Source organism: Cyprinodon variegatus, unplaced genomic scaffold (assembly GCF_000732505.1).
Source record: "Cyprinodon variegatus isolate N-32 unplaced genomic scaffold, C_variegatus-1.0 Scaffold1099, whole genome shotgun sequence".
Taxonomy (NCBI): Eukaryota; Metazoa; Chordata; class Actinopteri; order Cyprinodontiformes; family Cyprinodontidae; genus Cyprinodon; species Cyprinodon variegatus.
The window spans coordinates 107,319-127,846 of NW_015151552.1; the positions used below are offsets into that span (position 1 = coordinate 107,319).

At 38.3% G+C, this 20,528-nt stretch overlaps 1 protein-coding gene across 1 annotated transcript in view; it reads right to left on the reverse strand.

Moving 5' to 3' along the window:
- LOC107101470 (partitioning defective 3 homolog) overlaps positions 1–20,528 on the reverse strand; it is a gene marked incomplete at both ends in the record, with an annotated part of 175,735 nt that overhangs the window by 102,006 nt on the left and 53,201 nt on the right. Inside the window, 4 exons of the mRNA XM_015400405.1 lie at positions 3,579–3,778; positions 4,166–4,390; positions 9,535–9,660; positions 19,042–19,125. Of these exons, the coding sequence (XP_015255891.1) occupies positions 3,579–3,778; positions 4,166–4,390; positions 9,535–9,660; positions 19,042–19,125 (635 nt within the window). The remainder of the gene's footprint in view (positions 1–3,578; positions 3,779–4,165; positions 4,391–9,534; positions 9,661–19,041; positions 19,126–20,528) is intronic.

Genomic DNA, 20,528 nt, shown 5'->3' on the forward strand with positions numbered 1-20,528 from the left:
CTCTCTCAACTTGACGTAGTTACTTTCGAGCGTAATGGGCGATCTCGAAATCGCTAGTTTGTTGGCTCTGCGCTGCCGTAGCGCAAAGATGTCTGCCTCCATGGCTGCGAGACCCGCTCCTATGTAATTATAAATAACGAATTCTAAGGCAACGCAAATATTAAGGTTAAGAGGCTGAGCTCGTAGATGATGATAAATAACATAGTTATGTATAATATATTACATTTCTGACTGTATATCCCTGTAATTATTACACACTGTAGCTTTAACCCACAACAGGTGATCAAATATCTTAACCCCTAGAACCCTACGGACCCACCGGCGGGTCCAGCTGCTACATGACCTCGTAATTTTAACAAACCCCCAGTATTGATGTAAAAAACACATTTGGCACAGTTTGGTGACATTTTTGGATAAATGTGCCAAAATGGCCTCTCCGCCTAAGAAATTTCTCACTAATACCATTCTAAAATAAATATGATTCATCTGATTGAGTCCAAATTTGGTATATTTTTACACAACATTTAGACTTAAAAGTCTGTACTACTTTTTTGTGCTATAAATAATATTTTGGTAGTGTTTTGCAATGTTTATTTCAAAGAAAATTTTGGCGAGGTTCAAAAAATGCAAAATATTTTGTATTTTGTCCCTAATATTTCAGGCAGGGTCAAAGCTACAATGGTGCTGACACCAGAAAACCATTCTATGACATCTTACCTTTACAGAGGTGCCAAAAGTTTCTTCTTAAATCTAATAGCTGTGAGGCTATAAGTGATTTACTTTTGTGTGTTTTTGTCAGGCAGAAATTTATTTATACCCCCTGAGGGTGTAAGAGGTTAAAAACAAACAAGCAAAAAATTATTAAAACTACATTTATCCAAATATTAGTGGGGATGTAGGGTGTTTTATATCTTTTTTGGTAAAAGAAAAAAAAAATTTATAAAAAAAATTATTGACATGATGAGCATGTGTAAGTTTCTTATCTCTTTCCAAACTTGCATATGCGAGTCCTTGCTGTGCTTCCTACTCTGATCCTCCTTCCATCCATGTTCCAAGACGCAGCCTAATGAACAGAATCAAACTCCTGTCTCCATCAGTAGATACTGTCATTAATGGTCCAATCAGGCAATTAGGAGAATACATCTCTAATAGGCCTTTCGTAATTAACCACTGACGTCTTTATTTTGGGTAATAGAAGACCAGGATAAAAGTAATTGTATCCCCTTCTAGATTAGTTAGAATCCTGGCTCCAATAAGCCAATTAAACAGCAAACATGAGGAGAGGCTGGCGGACATGACAAAGGCTTAATGGGGCGCGTATGTTGTTTTCAACAGAAGTATTTGATTAGGGCACTCTTGTTAATGTGCCATTCAAGATCTGCTCCTGCCACTTGGAACTCTGAGCCACTTAGACTGAATCACAACAATTACATCCAGTCGACAACAAAACTGCCACAGCCCATCTAAAAGAGCATTAGTAGTGAGAAAGTCTGTCGGCAATTAAATGAAAATGTCAAAATGGATTTCTGGGCTGCATTTCCCAGCTCCTCCAACCCAGTGAATTTACATGTTTCGAAATTTTTCTGACACAATAACATTTGGGCAATAATCAGTTTTTAGCTAAACTTAGCCGTAGCTGTGAGTTTACAATGGAGGCTGTTCCATTCGATTAAGTTCCGATTAAACCATGAGTGTGACCACTTTTGGCCATCAACAACTATAATTTACAATTTCAATCTGTGAGCCTACAGAATACAAACTATTTTGTTTATTATCCCAACTTGGGATTCCTAAAATAAGAAGTTATTTTTATACAAAACAAGCCAAAAAAGCATATCACTGTATAACAAATACAACATCCCTCCCACTGCCTACAAAGTAAGCTGGCAATACTCAGAAATCCTTGCCAAACATATTAGAGCAGTTTGTGACTTCATTTCCCGCGGGTTTGTTGCATTTATCTGGAACTGTTGCCCCTACCGCTGTACAATTCCCAGAAGCTCACTGCAGCCGGTCTATTTTCCAGCTTCCGGCTAAACATCTGCTCATAAGAGTGAACATACACAGAGGCAGAGAGGAGGAGAACTGGCAGGGGCATCTCACCTCAACACTGCTTCACTTACAGACTAAATGTTAATGAACGCAGATAAATAGAAAGAGCTGATTCAACTGATTTATGAAGTTTTCTTTTTAGTATCTGAGGTCTCTAAAACTTTGATTTCTGCAGAAACCTAATATTTCAAATTCAGTGATGTAACTTAGGTTACATGGTATAGAGAACATAATCTAAGATCCTTATTTTATCTTCTTCTTATCTTATTTTACAGAGTTTATATGGGAAGGGTGTAATTATACTGTTTGGGTTGTAATTTTACTTATTTTATTCTGTGTTATTATATCACATTTTATTTTGCTCTATTGTACACTGCAAAAAATCTGAATCTAGATAAGTCATTTGTTCTTAAAATAAGTGCATTTGTTCTTGAATAGAGGAAGTAAAAGAGACATTTTGCCAATGGAACAAGAAAATTTACACTTAAAATAAGAAAACACAATTGCATTGTCTTATTTCAAGTGCATATTATCTAATTATCTTATTTTAAGAGTAAAAATACTCATTCTATTGGCCAACTATCTCATTTACCTGCTCAAATTAAGGGTAAATACACTTAATTTAAGAAATTTTTACTTATTTCTAGATCATTTTTGCAGTGTACTTTTGTAACTGGTTGCACTGCAAGAGGAAAACATCCTGCAAAGTAATAAAGTAATTTTGATTCTGATTCTTTGGCCCATCTTAGAAAAACAAGGACTAATTGACTTTAAATGGCTCTAGAAAAAGTCCATTCTACTTAGTTTGGTATGTATTAATTAACAATTTGTTTATTTTGAATTAGGAAGGAAGAAAAAGAGTTTTTTTTATTTGCTTTGAAGGCTGAATTATTTTTGGTTTTTAAGACAGTGATGTTGAGATCAAGAAATGCGAAACATAAAATCTGCCAGTTTTGTTGCTGGTTTAAAATTAGATCATTAAATGAGTTATTGCTACAGCGACCCCACGCCTTCACAGATGGTCCCCCTGTTGGAAGAAAAGGAGGGAAACCTTTTCCTGATCAGATCATTGACAATAATCATGACAACGTTTAAGGCTAGATTAAGCAAATTTCTTCTTTTTAGATGGCTTTAATTTTCCAACTGAAGCTATAAAGACAAATAACAAAAGTAGTTTTCTTCAATGTCTCACAAAATAAATCAAACTTCTTAAAAAAGCGTTGGAAAAGACAAAAAATGGGTTCATGATCCAAAATATAGGGTTAACTGGATCAGATGTTGGCTACCAGCAGCCAGGTCATTTGACTTCTATTCACTTTGCCGCAAACAGCTTGGGGTTGGAAATTGACTTCAACATTTTATCTGATGACTAGCTATTTTTAAAAGAGCAAAAGCTGGAAATGAGATAAGGTGTTAATTTTATTGAGATGTACAGATGGTCTGAAAGCTTGTGATTGGATTTGTGTTCACTATTCACCACTAAACATGCAAACAAACAACAAGTGGAGTCAATCCTGCTTTATTACCTTTCTTCAGCTGGATGTTGAAGCTGCGTCCCTTTTTCTTTTGGTAGAAGATGTTGGATGGGGTTGTGCTTATTCTACGCTGCAAGGAGGGAGAAGGCGCTGATGGGGTCCTGGAGATTAAGGGGTGAGGTAAGGCATGCGGTAAAGTGGCATACCGCCGACTTGGTTCTGGGGTGCTTCCTGACAGGGGACCTTGATGACTGCAGGAAAAAGACAAAGTTTAAAGTTTTTCTGCCAACAACCGGAGAATGATTGAGCATGAATTGAGGAAATGAAAGTGACCAGATGAATGTATTTTTTTCTACTTGTTGTTTTTTTTTTGTTCATCCTATTTTTTATTGTCTAACTTTGCACTAAAAACATTGTGTCTTGCAGTCAGTTTCACAGATTTTAGATGAAGAACCGTGAACGTGAGAAAAACAATATGTTTTAACCATTTATAATAAAAAATCTACAGCTGTGTTTACGTATTAAAACATTTCATGACTGGATTGACATGTATTTGAACTGTTAAACAAAAAGAAACATTTTCATTGACAAAAGTAATCGATATATCAGCTCAGATTAAAACTCGACGTCAGACTCACTTGTGATTGATGCTTTGCTGTCCAGATGTGGGTGGCATCCCTGCACCCATACTTGTCCGGTCCCCTGGTTGCTGGGGGTCTTGGCTAAAGCGGACCCTGTGCGACTGGGGTGGACTAAGCTCGTTCTGAGCCGCAAGTACATCATAGTGCCTCTTCATGGACGCAGGCACCACATGGAAAAGAATGCGCTGGCAACGCATCGCCTGCCTGAAAATGTTCTGAGCTCTGGAAAAAGAGGAAGATGAGAGGGTGATATCATTAGAAACATAACTATATACCATACATGGGGAAAGCTGCATTCTGCTGAGTTAAACGGGGATACAGAGAGCTGAAGGTACACTACTAAATACATATAGTCATTAATATAGCAGACAAACTTCACATTATATGAAATAGCCAGCATTACTACATCCTGCACAAACAGCACATCAGGAATGACTGATTAGCTACTATCCTGTCTGTTCAAACTTTCCAATGAAAATTCCACTTTATAATGTGTGTTTGTGAGTCTTTGTGTGATTTGAATAAAAGACTCAGATCACACAGAATCGAGGCTCTTTAGAAAATAAACTATAACACAAACAAGCATGCATCATACAGCCACACCCAAATCATCCCAAGTGAGATGAATCAAATGAGTTCAGACAAAAGCTCAATTTTCCAGACAAAAGTAATCATTTAGTCAGGTTTATTAGCAATATCTCTTGTCTATTATAGAGGGACAAGGAAAGTCTTTGTTAGAAGGAAGCAAAGCACCCATATTGTCAATTTTCCAAGAGTGATGTAGGAAACACAGCAAACACACTGAACCTTAAAGCCTACATAAAAAACGCTCAGTGGAAAACTATTAATGTAAATCAGCCTTAAAATATGATCAGTACAGAACAGCATGGTGGTGGGAGTATCAAGATGTGAGGGTGTTTTTTTTGGGAGGGAAAGACATCCTGTTTAAACACCTGTGAGAGACTTAAGTAGGAGATCAACTTGCTTTATGAATAGTGACTCAAATATAGTTACAAAGGATAAGCAATCAAGATTTCACTTGAGGTGAGACTTAAATACTACAATTTGAAGGTTTTCCATTAAAATCTGAGAGAGAACAGGGACAAACTCAGTCAGGACATGTTTCAAAGCAGTGAGAGACCTCCTCAAGTTTACTTGCAGCCTTTAACAAAGTAAAAGGTGGTTCTGCGAGCAGGGGTGGAAAGTAACAAATTACATTTACTCACGTTACTGTAATTGAGTTCTTTTTATGAGTAATTTGTAATTTTCTGAGTTGTTTTTGAAATCTGTAATTTTTACTTTTACTCGAGTAAATTTTAACCTAAGTAGTTTTACTTCGCTACATTTGTAGACAGTGAAAAAATTAAATGCGGCCGGAAATTTAAACCCCTGTGTCACGGAACTGACACATAATCGCCATTCAAATATAGAAGAAGACTTTTGACTTTTAACTGTACTTTATTTACACAATTCAAACATATAAGCAATTGATGTAAAAACAAGTGTCAGTTAAAAATCACTATTAAAGTAAAATAAGTGTCAGTTAAAATCATTAAATGAGGAGCTTGTTAATAACAGTGGGATCCTGTTGTGTTTTAGTTTGATTTCTGGTATCTTTTGGGCATTTAATTTTGTGTGCATTTTGAAAACTTTAACATGCAGTTTAAATTTCTTTATGGTGTTGTCTGTTGGACAGCAGGATTGGAAATTGTTTGCACTTTATGGTTCAGGTTGTGACTGTCCTTATGCTATGAGGAAGTATGTTCCTTAGCCCAGCTGATCTTTTGCAAGTGTGGATTTCCACTGAAATACGCCTTGAAATCAATTAAAACACCTTGTGGTCAATTTGATTCATGACTCATCCTTTTTGCATTAAATAACTCAAATTAACTAAGTAACTTTTTACTCAAATTACATTTTAAATGAAGTAATTTTGTACTTTTACTTGAGTAAATTTTGAGATGGGTAATTGTACTTTTACTCTGAGTAAAATTTAGGCAAAGTAAAGATACTTTTACTCAATTACAATTTTTTCAAGAACCCTTCCAACCCCGCACGCCAAGCAACCTGAACCAAGTAAAAACAAAAGCAAAAAAAAATTTTTCAGATTTTTATTTAGATTTACATTTTTTTAAAACCGAAAACGGTTTTTTTTTTTTATTCAACTTCAAAATTAAGTATTAATCTGTTTGATTCATCACAATGAATGAGTGAAGAAGAGGAAAAATCATGGTCAACAAATGGGTGGATGGTTTCTAAGCTAGGCTAGGCTTGCATTAGGAAAGTTGGGGTTTGATTCCAGCCACTTATAAGAGACAGCGGTTATTCCCTTAAACAGGGTACTTAACTCCATGCTGTCTAGAAGAAAGAAACCTGTATTATAAAAGTAATCTAACTTTTTGATAAGACCAGAAAGGCTCAATTCATGTCCAGTCTGTTTACTAAAAAGATTATGTAACTTGTTTTGGTTTATAGCACCATAAACTGTTAAAAAGCTTTTACAAGCCATTGTAAATCAATTCTACTCTGGATAGACCAAAGCATTGACAAAGAGCGGTAGAGGCTTGATTTGATGTTTGAACTCATATTTTTAGATCTTCCTTAACAAAAACAACAATGTGTCTAAATAACAACAGCTAACAATGCATTTAGCTCTTTATGGATGTAATGTGACAAAGCCAAGTCCTAAATGCAGTACCTAGCCTATTCTGCAGGATTTCGGCTCTCACGTCTTTATTCTTATGGTAATTTACAAAAATCAGTCACAAACTCACATTGATGTCTGGATAAGTAGGTGTGTACTCGATTGTGCGTATATATGCATGTGTTTTTATCCAAGGGTTCCCACATGCAAATATACACCACCATCACTCTGGTAATCAACCTCTGTGCGAGCCTGATTGAATAATAAATTACCCCATCAATGCATCATTACATTCAGTCAGATTAAGCTCCTCAAAATATTTACCCATGCAAAACAATCCTAGAAGATTAGACTATCACTTTGAATTGTCACTCTCTGTGGAACATAATCATGGAAGATCCAGGAGGCGCAGAGAGGGGGGGAAGCTTACCTCCATCATTTTATTTCTATTCAAATCTAACCAAGACCAAAGGCCCGTGAGGTCTATGGGAGGGTGGGGGGTGTAGGTGGTACAAAACAGGATTCCCTGGTTGATTTGGTTTGAAATATGTCTCCATCTGCTTTGAAATGTTATAGCTTATTTTCCTCTTTGCCAATAAGCCAAAGTTCTTTCAGACTCTTTAGAGTGTCCACTCAGTTTTGAGTCCCCTGCTGAAGATTCAGGTAACTAAGGCTCTCGTACACTGTATGAGCTTTTGACCTTTTCGGGCTGATTCTCGGCCAATTAGGACCACCTCCCGATCAGGAATCACAAGGTTGGGAGAATGTCAAACATGTTTGAAATTCAGTCAGCCCTCGTGAGGTGTTTGTGCTGTTGAAGCAGAGCTTTGAGCGTCTACGAGCCGATTAACCAGAACCATGTGCACTGGGCATGTACAAACAAGGCAGTAGTTCTTCTACTGTCTACATTTGGCTTCCAGATTGAACAGTCTGACCAACACCATAGCTCCTTGCTATGTAAGAGGTGTGTGTTTTGGTTGACCAGTGGGACCAGTTAGATGGCCTGCACTTATATAGGGTTTTTTCAAGTCAGGAGACTAGCTACTTTGTAGCCACAGCTGCCCAGCGACTCACTGACATACACTAGGCTTCCTTACACTGGTGCCAACGGACCCTCTGACCACCATCAGTAGGCAATGCAGGTGAAGTGTCTTGCACAAGGACACAATGACACTGAAAAGCCAGAGTGGGGCTCAAACCGACAATCTTCTTGCACCTTACGCCATAGATCACATCAGAGCTTCAGTGTAAGAACATGCATCGTAAGCTGAGAACTTTTAAACCCTGCTGTTTGGTCGTACATTTTGAGCTCTAGTTGAATACAAAGATTGAAAATATCGTAGTGTGCATATGCCCGCCCTAACAGGTTTTCCTTCAGGATTTCCCTGTATTGAGCTACATCCCCTTTAACCAGTAGTTCTGACCACTTTCACTGCCAATGTTGAAGAAAACATTCCCACAGCATGATGCTGCAACTGCCTATATTTTCCCCACAGGGAAATTTGGTGACCCAATCTTTAATGTTGTAGAAATGTCGGAAGACCTTCTGCCATGTTTTTAACTAACTTGTGACAAACATTAAAGTTGGATTTCTTATGGCTTTCTTTCAATAATCCAACTCACCTCGCCAGTCTTCCATTAAGGACAGATTAGCAGGGTGTATAGCAAAAAAAGATAACATTGATTTATGTGGTGACCTCTTCAATTTCAAATTAATAATACATTACAATGGTATTGCGTTATTTTTCTTTATGGAAACAAAAAATCATTCTCGTTTTAGTTAACAGGGTTTTACATGTATGGTGGGATTAAAACATGTTAACTAGGGGCTGTTTTCCTTCCTCTGTATTATACTTTGCATCAATGTATTACATTACAACTCAACTTGGTTCTGTGGTTGGAACTCAACATAATGGAAAAAAGTTTAATGAACAATATTCTGCAGAACACTGTTGATAGACCACTTAATATCAAAGTAACAAGTGTAATACATTATTATCTTGGCAGTGATTCAAGTACCATATTATATATATTTTTTAGAACCATTCAGAGTCCTAAACCAGCCTACAGTTTGGCTTTCATTAGCAGAAATCTGTTCTACTGGATTGTGAGAAGAAACAGACGATGAGAAGAAAAGCCAAGGACACAGCCAGTGTTCAGCGGCCCCACAATCCAGTTCAGTGTCACTGAATCAGTGTGTCAGCACAAGTTTAAGTATGTGAGTCCACACATACAGCCTTGTGTTAGAGGCAGTGAAGGTGGCTTTGGATAAATGGAAGTGGAGGAGTGCCAGCCTTACATCTTCATCCCACTTTAGGAAATGAGTCGCTAGAAAATAGATCCAGAGGAGAATGTGGGCAGTGTTAGATCAGAGGGCAAATAGGTGCTAGAGCACTGCAGGTCAATGGGAGCCATTACAGTAGGTCAGTGATATCTCTGTTTTACAGTGTAGCTGGGTGAGTCTGCATTGTACTTTTCAACAGCAATGCAGTTGAATGCTGCTTCATGCCACGTCCAACATTTCACAGCTTATCAGCCACGAAAATTCTGGATAAAAATGAAGGGGTGTGTTACAGAGATTTGGAGGTAGAACAAAATAAGCCTGATTAAAAGGGAGGGGAAAGTATTTGAAATTAGTAACACTAATTAAAACAACCAAAACTCATAGAGCACTGCTGCGCTGTTACGCCCCCATTTCTATCAGTGGCACATCACAGCTTACTGTTCAAAGCGCAGTTTGCGAATGTCTCCCTGATTAATCCTGACTATGCAGTCGTTTTCCTGGAAGAGACGCTCTTTCTCAGCTTTTCCTCCAGGCTCCAAACGCTTCACCAGCAAGCCCTGAGTCCTGCAAAAGAAAAAATAACAAATAAATACCTAATAAATGTCCTTTAAATGTATTTGTGGTAATAAAAAGATATATACAAGTTAATTTACTTCAAACAAATATATAAGAGCAATCTTAAGCTGACATATTTGTGGTAACTGAATTTTTTTCTCACATTTTCTTAAGTTAAAATCCCAAACTTCAGTGTATTCTCAGGACATTTTCCATGAGAGGCCAAGACAAAGCAGTGGGTAAATCTAACTGTAACATATATTTGTCTTGTCCACTTAAAAAAGAAAAATGCACATGCACAACCCTGTACCCGCTCCCGAGGGGGAACGCCTATTAAACACGTGCGAGAACATGCACGAGCCCCATTCTCCTCGTGCACGCTCTGTTTAAATGTTGCTGTTTGCATCGCTCATACAAGCTTACTTTCCAAAAGAAGATTTGCAATTTTTCCACTTTGTCAAACTCAAGTGAAAATGGGTACGAGTAAGGACGGCCTTATGTAAACATATCACCAGAATGATTGACAATTAGGATGACCACTTAATTTGATGATCCACCCGGAAAAAGAACATCCTCCACTATACCTTTAAGATGCACCACATAGATGCAAAGAGGTCTTGCATTCATCTTGCTCTGTTTTTAGGATTTTTTTATTATCCACAGTGCAAAAACCAGGAGAAATTCTATCATATATGAAGTGAGAAACCAAAGCAGAAAGCACTGTAGATGAACGTTACTAATAAAGGGGTAGCATAATAGATATAGCTTACATTGTCTGGGTTGAAATATCTATAAACATGAAAGTAAAAAAATAACAAGTAGGCCTATTATTGGGATGTAAATTCTGTACGGGTGTGTAAAATATTACTTAATAACTAATAACTAATATAATGGACGGTTTTTGGAGATGAGGAGCAGGAGAGGCTCTGTAGCTTAAAAAAAGTAACAAGTATAAGATTTCTGAATCGATTCCTGTCAGTTATAGCTGGTCCTGTCAAACAAACAGCCAAATGAATCAAATATGGCTGAAAACAGAAGCATCGTCAGCAGCTGTGAGCATGTCAGATGGCACGCCGGTCAGACACTGTTGAGAGCCCCCATCATTGATCCCTTACTGGAGCCTGTTAGGTTTATTCATTGAGGATTATAAAATTAATGTGTGTGTGCTTATGAAACATTGGAGCAAGGAGATGATCCACTCTGTCTTGTGATTCAGTCAGAAGACCACTCTGCCTTGTTATTACAGCTGGTGGAGCATCCTGTCTTATGACCTGATCAACTGTTCTGTCAGAACAATACTGTATTTTGTAACCATGTGTTATGTTCTGTCAATAAAAGACGACTGCAGGAGGGGGGTCGGTGAAAGAGTTGAAAGTTGGGTTGGGCTCTTTCCACTCCTGCAGGAGCTGTTTGAATCTCTTTCCTGTATGGACTCAGTTTCTCTTTTACAAACCTACATTTTTTAACCTAACAGAGCCTATATATTTTAACTACTACATATTTTCTTTGCATTTGATTATTTTTGCTTCTGAAGCAGACTTTGTTGTGGTTTATTAGGCCATTTTGCCAAACCCCTTTTTATCTTGTATTTATTTTTTTTTAAAAGATGTTGAAATTTAAATGTAAATATTCACCCAAGAGCACTTATCAATTTTTTATCTGAGTTTTAACTCTTAAACTTATTCTATTTTGGTTTTATATTGGTAGGATTTGAGATTGAAGAGGACATTTCCTATTCCAAAAATTACCCCAAAAAAGGGATTTCTGCTTTTTATAAATTGTGTGTGTAATCAGGTAGGTGGACATGTTTGTAATATCTCCCCTTGGCTGATAAAGTTTCTTATTTTTATGCCTCATGAAAGATTAAGAAAAAAAATGATCGCCGTAGACACACACAGTCTTTTTTAACCCTCATTGTTCCTACAGGATGATCCCCATGTTTACATGGGATGAGATATGTTGTGATGTGATTATATTTGACACACAGAACAATCTGCATATAGGATAAAAAAAGCGATACATTTTATCTGGCTAATCAAAGTAAGGGTGGATGTATACAAATGCACTCAACTTTCAAATGTAGAAAAAACAGCTCTTAGAATCTCTCCTTCTCTTCAAAATCGTGGGCTACTTTCTGTTTGTTTGTCATTTAAATTTTTAAAATATCCATTGAACTTCATAGATGTCATGTAAAAAAACATTTTAAAAAAGTTTTAGGTTTGTGAGTTATGTGAGTAAGTATGCTGTGCAATTTTTGTAATTTTAGCGCTCTAAATCGACAGAAAAAAATATGATTTATACTTGAAAATTAGATAAAAAGCTGAATATTCTTGTGCCCTAGAGAGATGATGCAGCAGAGACCTGATTCAGAGCATCTGTGTGTGTGTGCTTGTCCTCCACTTTGCCTTTCTTTATATGTGCAGATCTGAGAGAGTGACGGACAGGTTGGCTGAGATAATCTAAACCATAAAGTATGAGATCATCTTTGACTTTGAGGGAAATGCTACAGCTTCCTTCCCTGGAGCTTAAGGCAAGAGACTCTGTAAGAAATAAATATCCAAAGAGTTTTACTGCAGTGCCATCTCAGCAATCCCTTCAAAAGAGACCTTTACCTTCAAACACTTCCTCCCTCCATTCCTCTAGGAATAAATACATCAGTGTGCTTCCTCAGGCTTTATCTGGGCCCTAAGGATAACCGCATGCAAAAAGGGGCTCTAACGTGAGCTCACTTAACAGTAGCAAAGAATTCAGCTAACATCAAATGAACGGAAAACCTGAGCTCTCACTTTTTCTTTTTTGGAAACATCCGATTAAGGCAAACACCAACATTTTGAAATACACCGGAGCAAAAACGATCAACCACACGTCTAAAAGGTTATAAATGAGGCTGACAAACCAAATGCTCCAAGCTTTCAGACGGCGTTTTTTCAGTTGCGACTTTGTTTACTGCGGAAGTCAAGTGTAAATTTAAAGAGCTCTTTAGCATTTGAGCCAAACAGGACCACTTGCAGAACATTGCCGTAATTGGCTGGATAACGTGGACATCCACGCTCACGCCACAGACTCATCTCAGCTGATCAGAGGGGGTAAATGGTTCAGCAATAAATTGAAATTAGGATCACAAAAGGCCTGCCTCTCCTGCTCAGCGTCTGAGCCTGCATTGCCAGCTCATCTTAAGGCTGCTGAGCTCAGAGTAATTGCGGGAACTGTTGAAGCAGAGACGCCTGTGCTTTATCTCTGTGCTGTCAGCTTGAAAACAAGGAGGCGCCCGTAGAGATTACAGCGTGGACAAACTCAGATGACTGTTAATCTGCTAACAGACTAGAGATGGAAAATAAAGGACTTTTCAGTTGATCCACGATTCATATTCTCAGCTACAGCAGGCAATGCAGGGGATAAAGCAGCATCTTGTCGAGATTTATGGAAGATGGTTTTGTATAAACACTGTTATTGTGTTTGCTACGCTGTATGCCATAGCAACCCACTCGATTCTTTCACATCTCCATGGTTTTTATAATCTTGTCAATGATTTTCAGAAACTCCAGAAGCAAATTTTCAGGCTGAAAGGAGTTGAATAAACAAAGAGTGATGAAAGCTTAAGCTATTTTCATGAAGAGAGGTCAGTGCAGGATTAAGAGGAAAACACAGCACCTAACAAACCTATCATACAGCTTTTTAAAAATATGTTACGGCCTGAATTTCAATTAATATTTCTTTAGATCTAATTAACTTTATACATTTAGACTTATGACATAAATCAAATGTGTTGAGGTTGAAGGATAAGGGTGCATTGTTTTCAAAACAGTTTTTTCATCAAGATAGATTGAAACCTCTTTGATATAAATAAATCAATTCAATTCAGTTTATTTATCTAATCTAATTCACAGCACATGTCATCTCAAGACACTTTGCAATTCAAAAGGATCATACAGTCAAAGTGATTCAAAGTTTTCTATCTAAGGAAAACCAGTTGGTTGCATCGACTCATTGTCTTGAAGGCAATCCCTCACACTAAGCATGCTTGTAGCGACAGTGGAGAGGAAAAACTCCCTTACAACAGGAAGAAACCTTCAGCAGAACCAGGCTCGGTGTGAGCGGCCATCTGCTGAGGCCGACTGGGGTTCAAGGAGACATAAGCAGAGACACAAAAAGCAGCTGTAACAGGTGGCCCCGTCCAGGAAACACACAGCCAGGCAGACGAGCTCCGAGCCAACTCCCACCCTCTCAGAGGATGAAGAGAGCACATCCAGTCAGTCACAGTTAAAGAAACAGGACTACACTGGAAAACAAGCTCAAACATCTTTAAACAAAGATAGAAAAAATGTCTATCCTTATCTTTCTCCTCCTTCACTACTACGTTTAATTGTTGGAGGGATTTTTTTTTCCACCAGGGTTTCTGCATGTATACTAGAAGCTTTAATTTTGGTCACAATTGCCTTAATGACCACCTCTTATATGTTAGTTGTCATCAACTGGACTTCAAGCAAGCTTTTTAACAAGATTTTGATCATTTTAATTTACTAATAGCTTACTTCTTGATACTTGATTCTACTTCGTCCCAAAAAAATCTCTGCAAATTACAATACAATAAAATTTAACAAATATTGTATGGTTTCAAGCGTATTAAGCAATTGTATCCTTTTCATATAATGTGTGTAAACAAAATGAATAAAATCTTATTACTGCTTTCTTCATTTTGTACATATATAATACCTACTATTCCAACATGTTTTGGACTGGTTGTGTTCTATCTTGACTAAAATTATTCGCACAATATATTTAAATCAGGTTGATTATTTTCCTTTGCATGCTTCTTTGTATTTTTTGTTGTTTTTTTTACAGTTTTTCTCTAGTGCATTGTTTTCCACTCAACCCTTCTGGTTTCCTCAGCGTAGTGTCAGCATCAATATCCACAGTCATTGGATGGATATACTCATACCACAGTATATAATATGAAAGCGTTTTCGAGATTTGAAATAATATTGAGTTGTTTTTAAAGTGGAACACAACAGCAACAATGCGGGAATATGTTTCATAACCTAAATGACAGTGGTGAGCCACTTAACCCCGAGAAGCCGGTATTCCGAATGCTGTCTCAGTCTTCCCAACATTCCAATTTCACTGCAGGGTTTAGTCGCCAAGCCGAATACAAAAAGGTCAGTGAAAAGTTATGCAGACTTACGGACACTAAACTTGGCATCATATTTTTAGAAATGCTTCATTCAATTTAGTTAAAAGACAGTATTTTGAAAAGTGTTGTAATTGTTTGACGAACAATGTAAATTGCCAGAATAAAAGACATTTTGGCCTAATTTTATTTGATTGTTTTCAGTTGTTTTCTTTATGTTTGGATATTCAACAAGTCTTCAAGTGTTAGAGCTCTTAAGAAATGAAATTTCATTGATATATGATGGATTATACTTTATTTTGAACTCATAATTATACAGATTAATAATTGTTCTCAAAACAACAATATAATCATTTATAAAAATGATTCTTTGGAGAATATAACATCCATGGTTGTGACAGGCCTAGTAGTAGGATTTAAAACAGTTTTTTGTTTAACTCTCTAAATGATGCTTTATTTAGTTAAGTTTAATAAATTGGTCTGCTGAAACATTGGATGTTTGTAGTTGTATTGCCTGTGAAATTAATATAAAAACAAAAACCTTGGTTGATTAAATACAGGGAGCTTCTTTTCTCAGTGAATAGCAGTGCATCACTGAGAATATGACCATAAACAGTTAAAAATGTCCCACCTGTATCAGCTGCTTATGCTGGCAGGCAAAAATTTTAATGCTCCAATTTAGGATCTCACTAATGTGGCCACACAGGCCATGCTTTTTAGGTGTCCCTGCCACTTTATAATATTTAATATTTTGTTTGCATTTTCTTAACTTTATAAAATGAAAACAATTTTATGCAAGAACCAAACGCAACATTAGGCACTAATATATGCATTTATATTCATGATATTTATCATAAGTCATCTCCTAAGGCCCCTAAACTGTGACCTCTTTGCATCTTTATTTCTGACTGATATTTATTGATTTACTTAACTTTGTTGCATAAATGGTCCTGTTTGGCTGTGACGCCATCCTGGAGAGAAATATCAGCTGTGCTGCTGCCATCAACACCTTTGTTTATAGATGTTTGAGATCAGCCTGTTTTTCAGTGTAGTCCTGTTTCTCTGACTGTGACTGGCTGGATGTGCTCTCTTCACCCTCTGACATGGGAGCGGGCTTGGAGCTCGTCTGCCTGGCTTTTGAGCCACCTGTGGAGCTCGTTTACAGTTGCCTTTATATCTCTGCTTCTATTTCTATGTCTGCTTCTGTCTCCTTGAACCCCAGTCGGCCTCTGCAGATGGCCGCTCACAATGAGCCTGGTTTTGCTGGAGGTTTCTTCCTGTTCAAAGGGAGTTTTTTCCTCTCCACTGTCGCTACAAGCATGCTTAGTATGAGGGATTGCCTTCAAGTCAATAAGTCGATGCAATCAACTGATTTTACCTTGAATAGGAAACTTTGAATCAATCTGACTGTATGATCTGGTTGATTTGTAAGTGCCTTGTGTTTCATGTTGTGAATTGGCACTATATAGATAAACTGAATTGAACTGAAATAAATAGTTCAAATTTAACTCAAAATTAAATCTTACTAACATTATGCCCCTTTTTTAGGAAAAACTGCATAAAACTCAAACAAACAGCTTTACTTCATCTTGTGGCTCAGCAATAGAGTTGAGAAACTAATCAGAAGGAGGACACCTGCTCTCGTCTTCTGACTTTAATCAAATAATACCCCAATCATGATCATTTATGCACGGTAATTATGTCCTCTATTTGTTTACAATTGAAATTGGTCATGGTATTAGAAGTTCATTAGGCACAAATCCATCAAGAAGGGCTGTTTGTGTGTGGAGGTGTAAAGCAGCTCTACATGTGTGCTTAGCTCCAACTGTTTGAACCAGAAAAGAAGGCCGCTAGAGTCTCTCTGTGAAAACAATTCTAAAGGTCCGTATTTCTCCCCAAGTGATTGGTTCCAGGTTCATTTTCAGGTGAGGATCAGTGCATCTGGATGTGTGTTTATGCGAAAGGTACTGTCAGCTGGAGCGACAGAGTCTCTAAGCTCTCTCCTGCAGCTGTCTCCCCCTCCTGCTCGGATCTTGTTTTATGTCAGCGCAGCGGAGCAGAATGCGGACAGACGCTGGAGTGCCCACAGTTCCTTGTTTGTTGCCTGTCTGTTTTTTTTTTTGCTTGCTGTCTGACCCCTCTGGCCCTGGTCTAGACACTAATGACAGCCCGCTGAGCTTAATGCCTGCTGTCCTAGCACACAGAAAAACAGGAAAGAACTGGGCCAGCCCATTAGCATCAACCCAGTGGCTAGACATAAGTCTTATTATGGCTGAATTTAATTGAAGTCTGTGGTAGCTATTAGTAACAAGCAAAGCTGATGGAAAGGAGACTTGCTGGCCAACCAGCATTAGTACTCCCTCGTACACAATGCTGCCTGACTTTACAGGAATACAGGGGAGCTTTCAGGGATAATTCTGCACAAATTAGTCTGTCGGGTCGGATCTGTACTTTATATAAGCAGCGTTTCTCACTAAGTTGAATGCTTCAATTTCACTGAATGGTAACTTGCCCCTTCTGACTCAGAGTAAGTGTCAGAGCAATAGGGGGACTTAACAAGGAGTCAGAGCTAAATATAGCTTCATGACACCTGCTAATACACAGCAACAAGATTACTGTCTCAAGCACCCAATGACAGCCAATGTCTCCCCCTCAAATGTCATCCCATTTCATCTCCATGCTCTGTCTGTGGCCCTCATCCGCTTGTCCTTCTTCACCAGTGCTGAGTAGTCACATTCACCTTGGAGGTGGGCCAGTCTGTTGGCATTCAGCAAGGGTCTGTGTTTTACACAGGCTTTTAGTTTGATTACATCTCAATACTTTCTTATGTCCTTTATTTTTTAGGAAAAACTATAAACTGAAATGCATTCCTCTTTTCTTTCTACAAGCAACACTCATCAGTTAAAAGTTAGGTATAGGGAAATACTCTAAATCCCTTCGGATGCAGTTGTGAAAGGAAACAAGAATACATTATAAAGTAGAACTTTAAATATGTTCATAAGCCTTTTTTTCTATACATTCTTGTATTTGGGTAAATGGACAAATTTTCCATACACAGGTCTAAACATGGGAAACATGATACCCCATTTACACTACCCTTGAAAACCGATCCATGCCGAGACCGGTCCGAGCTCGGATCAGTCAACCAGGCCAGGCTCGGTTCTGACGACCGTTTTACATCATCACGCTATCTCGGTTCCTCGACTCCTCGCCTCCTAGTGAAGATCTGCGGTATTACTGCCAGTATTGAAGGAGGAAATCAAGCAGTTGATGGCGGTAATGCACCAAAAGTTGTTTGCCAACCTCCATAAAACACAAGAAGAGGAAGACAAAGGAGGAGGGAATCAAGCAAATCAAAATGGTGGCGCCTGTCACATTCAGAAAGTTATGCTTGATTATTATTGCTGTGCTTCGGTGTCATTATTTAAAATGCCATTATTTCAAATGTTGCGTGGAGAAGATTTCGATTGTTGTTTATAGTTGTTCTTCTTCTTCTGTTTTATGTTGGTTGGCAAGCAACTTCCAGAGGGGCATTATCGCCAACTACTGGAATGGGGTGTGAATCGGGATGTGCAGCCAGACGGAGATGACACGTTCTGCTGATGCGCTCTTGTTATCAGAGAACCGAGCCAGGGAAAAACCAAGCCGAGCCCACCTCTGGAACTGGTCTGCAGTTATCTCAGTTCAGTTTGCTTTCCATTTACACACGATAAGTTATCCCAGTTACTGAGCTCGGACCGGTCTCGGCTAGGGTAGTGTAAATGGGGTAAAAATGTGATGCTAAATGAGTGCCTCACAGGTGGTCACATGACTATTAGCTGAAACAACTAGGAATAATTAAATCATTAATGCTAGTTTCAAGCAGCCAGCATGTAAGACTTCATTAGCACAGAGAGAGAACTACAGCAAAGTGAGGTGAGATTCAGTTATAACATTATTGCGCCATTGTTAAAAAAATCAAACACATAATTTTGTTTTGACATTTTCCAAAAAACAAAAAAAACTGTGGCAGCTAATCTTTTCTGGTAATAATAATAATGTGTATAATATAATGTTAGAGGCAAAGGATGTTGATGCTAAACAACACCAAAAAAATGTCTCCACAGAGTCACTATTGTCTGAACATAAAAAGCATGTTGACAAGGTCGGTCTATGGAAATTCATTAAAAAAACACATGGACAAAGCAAAATAAACAGGCAATGAATGAATAAATATTACAAAACTCTTGCTTTTTTTAACTCCTATCTTTTCTCATCTTTACCTAACATCCTGTGAACTGAAAGGAACTACGTGGATCCCCAGGGGCCCTCCTTCATTGGACACTTCGACCGGCTTGAGCATGCTTCTGCAGGACGTTGATGGATGACATGAATACACAGGGAGAAGGAGACATGCATGAATAAAAAATAATAGGGATGACAAGCAAATGCAGAGTATAAAAGGAAATACAGTGTAACATGAGAAAAGGTTAACGCAAATGACAGAATGGAAAATTGCTTTGCTATACTGGTACAACCTGTATTGTTTGGTGTATACAAAGTCATCCATTACAAAGTGTGGCAAGTGGACCTAGGGGTCAATTAGAGATCCGAATGGAGACTCCAATTAAGTGATTAAGATCAGACTGCTAAGAAAGAACCGATTAATTGAAAACATGTAAGGGAAGGGAGGAAGGGTTGGAGAAGAAGGTTAATCTCTGCAGATAAAGACATGAAGACAAATGAACATGAACCACCATCAATGAAGGTTGTTCATGAAAGAACACCTTGGCACTGATTGGTAGTGTAGTAGTCTTCTCACCAAAATTACATGGTGAGCTGTCCCAACACCAACTGCACAAAAAAGTGGTAGAAACATTTTTTTCGGATATGTGCATGCTATATATAAGTATTCACACCCCTTCAGATTTTATTGCACATTTATTTTATTCATGAAGCTTTTTTAATTCAAAATGTCAGAAATAGCATTGAGTTTGAGGCTTTATAGAGTGGACCAAAAAGGAAGCATTTTTCGGCTTAGAAAACATGCAATTTGAACCGGATGAATGGGCCCGCCCCTTAGGAATGGGGAGTCGTTTGGGTTCTTTGTTAGCCTGCAATACCAGATACCTGTCTATGTCTTTGAAAGGGGGTCACTAGAGAGAATTGTTGGCCTGGCTGAACAGGCGAGATGTTTTGGCCCCCTGTATGGTGGTAGGGGTTGCGATGATAGAGGGAAGGAATCAACTCTAATGCTGCATCGTAGGTTTTTGAAAGCCACCCCCTCTGGTTAAGGTTTTTTAAGTTTTTTGGGATGACTATGACCTGGATGACTGCGAATCTTCACAAACTGAAAAGTGCTGCATGCATTTGAGTTCAGAGTGACCAAGTCAATACTTTGTAAAATATTCCTTTTACTTAACCTGCAGATACTTTAACCGTCCGGGCTCCTGTCTGTTTTGTGTTTGTCTCCCTTCCACCAACAGGAGGCGCCTGGTTTTGGTCTGCCTCCTTACACACCTGCTGACGGTTACATCATTAACGGAGTGCTCTTAAGTTGCTGATTGCCACTACCTCGACGCCAGAGTGTTTGCCAGTTTTTGGTATTCTAGCCAAGCTGAGTTTTCTCTGAGTTAGACTGAGTTCTTGTCTCCCTGAGTTTTAACTTTGTTTTTGTCTTTGCCTCTTGGCAGGAAGTCATCCTGCAAACTGGACCTCCTCTCCCAGGAGGGATCAACTGAGTCTTAAACTGAGCCAGGGATTCAAACAG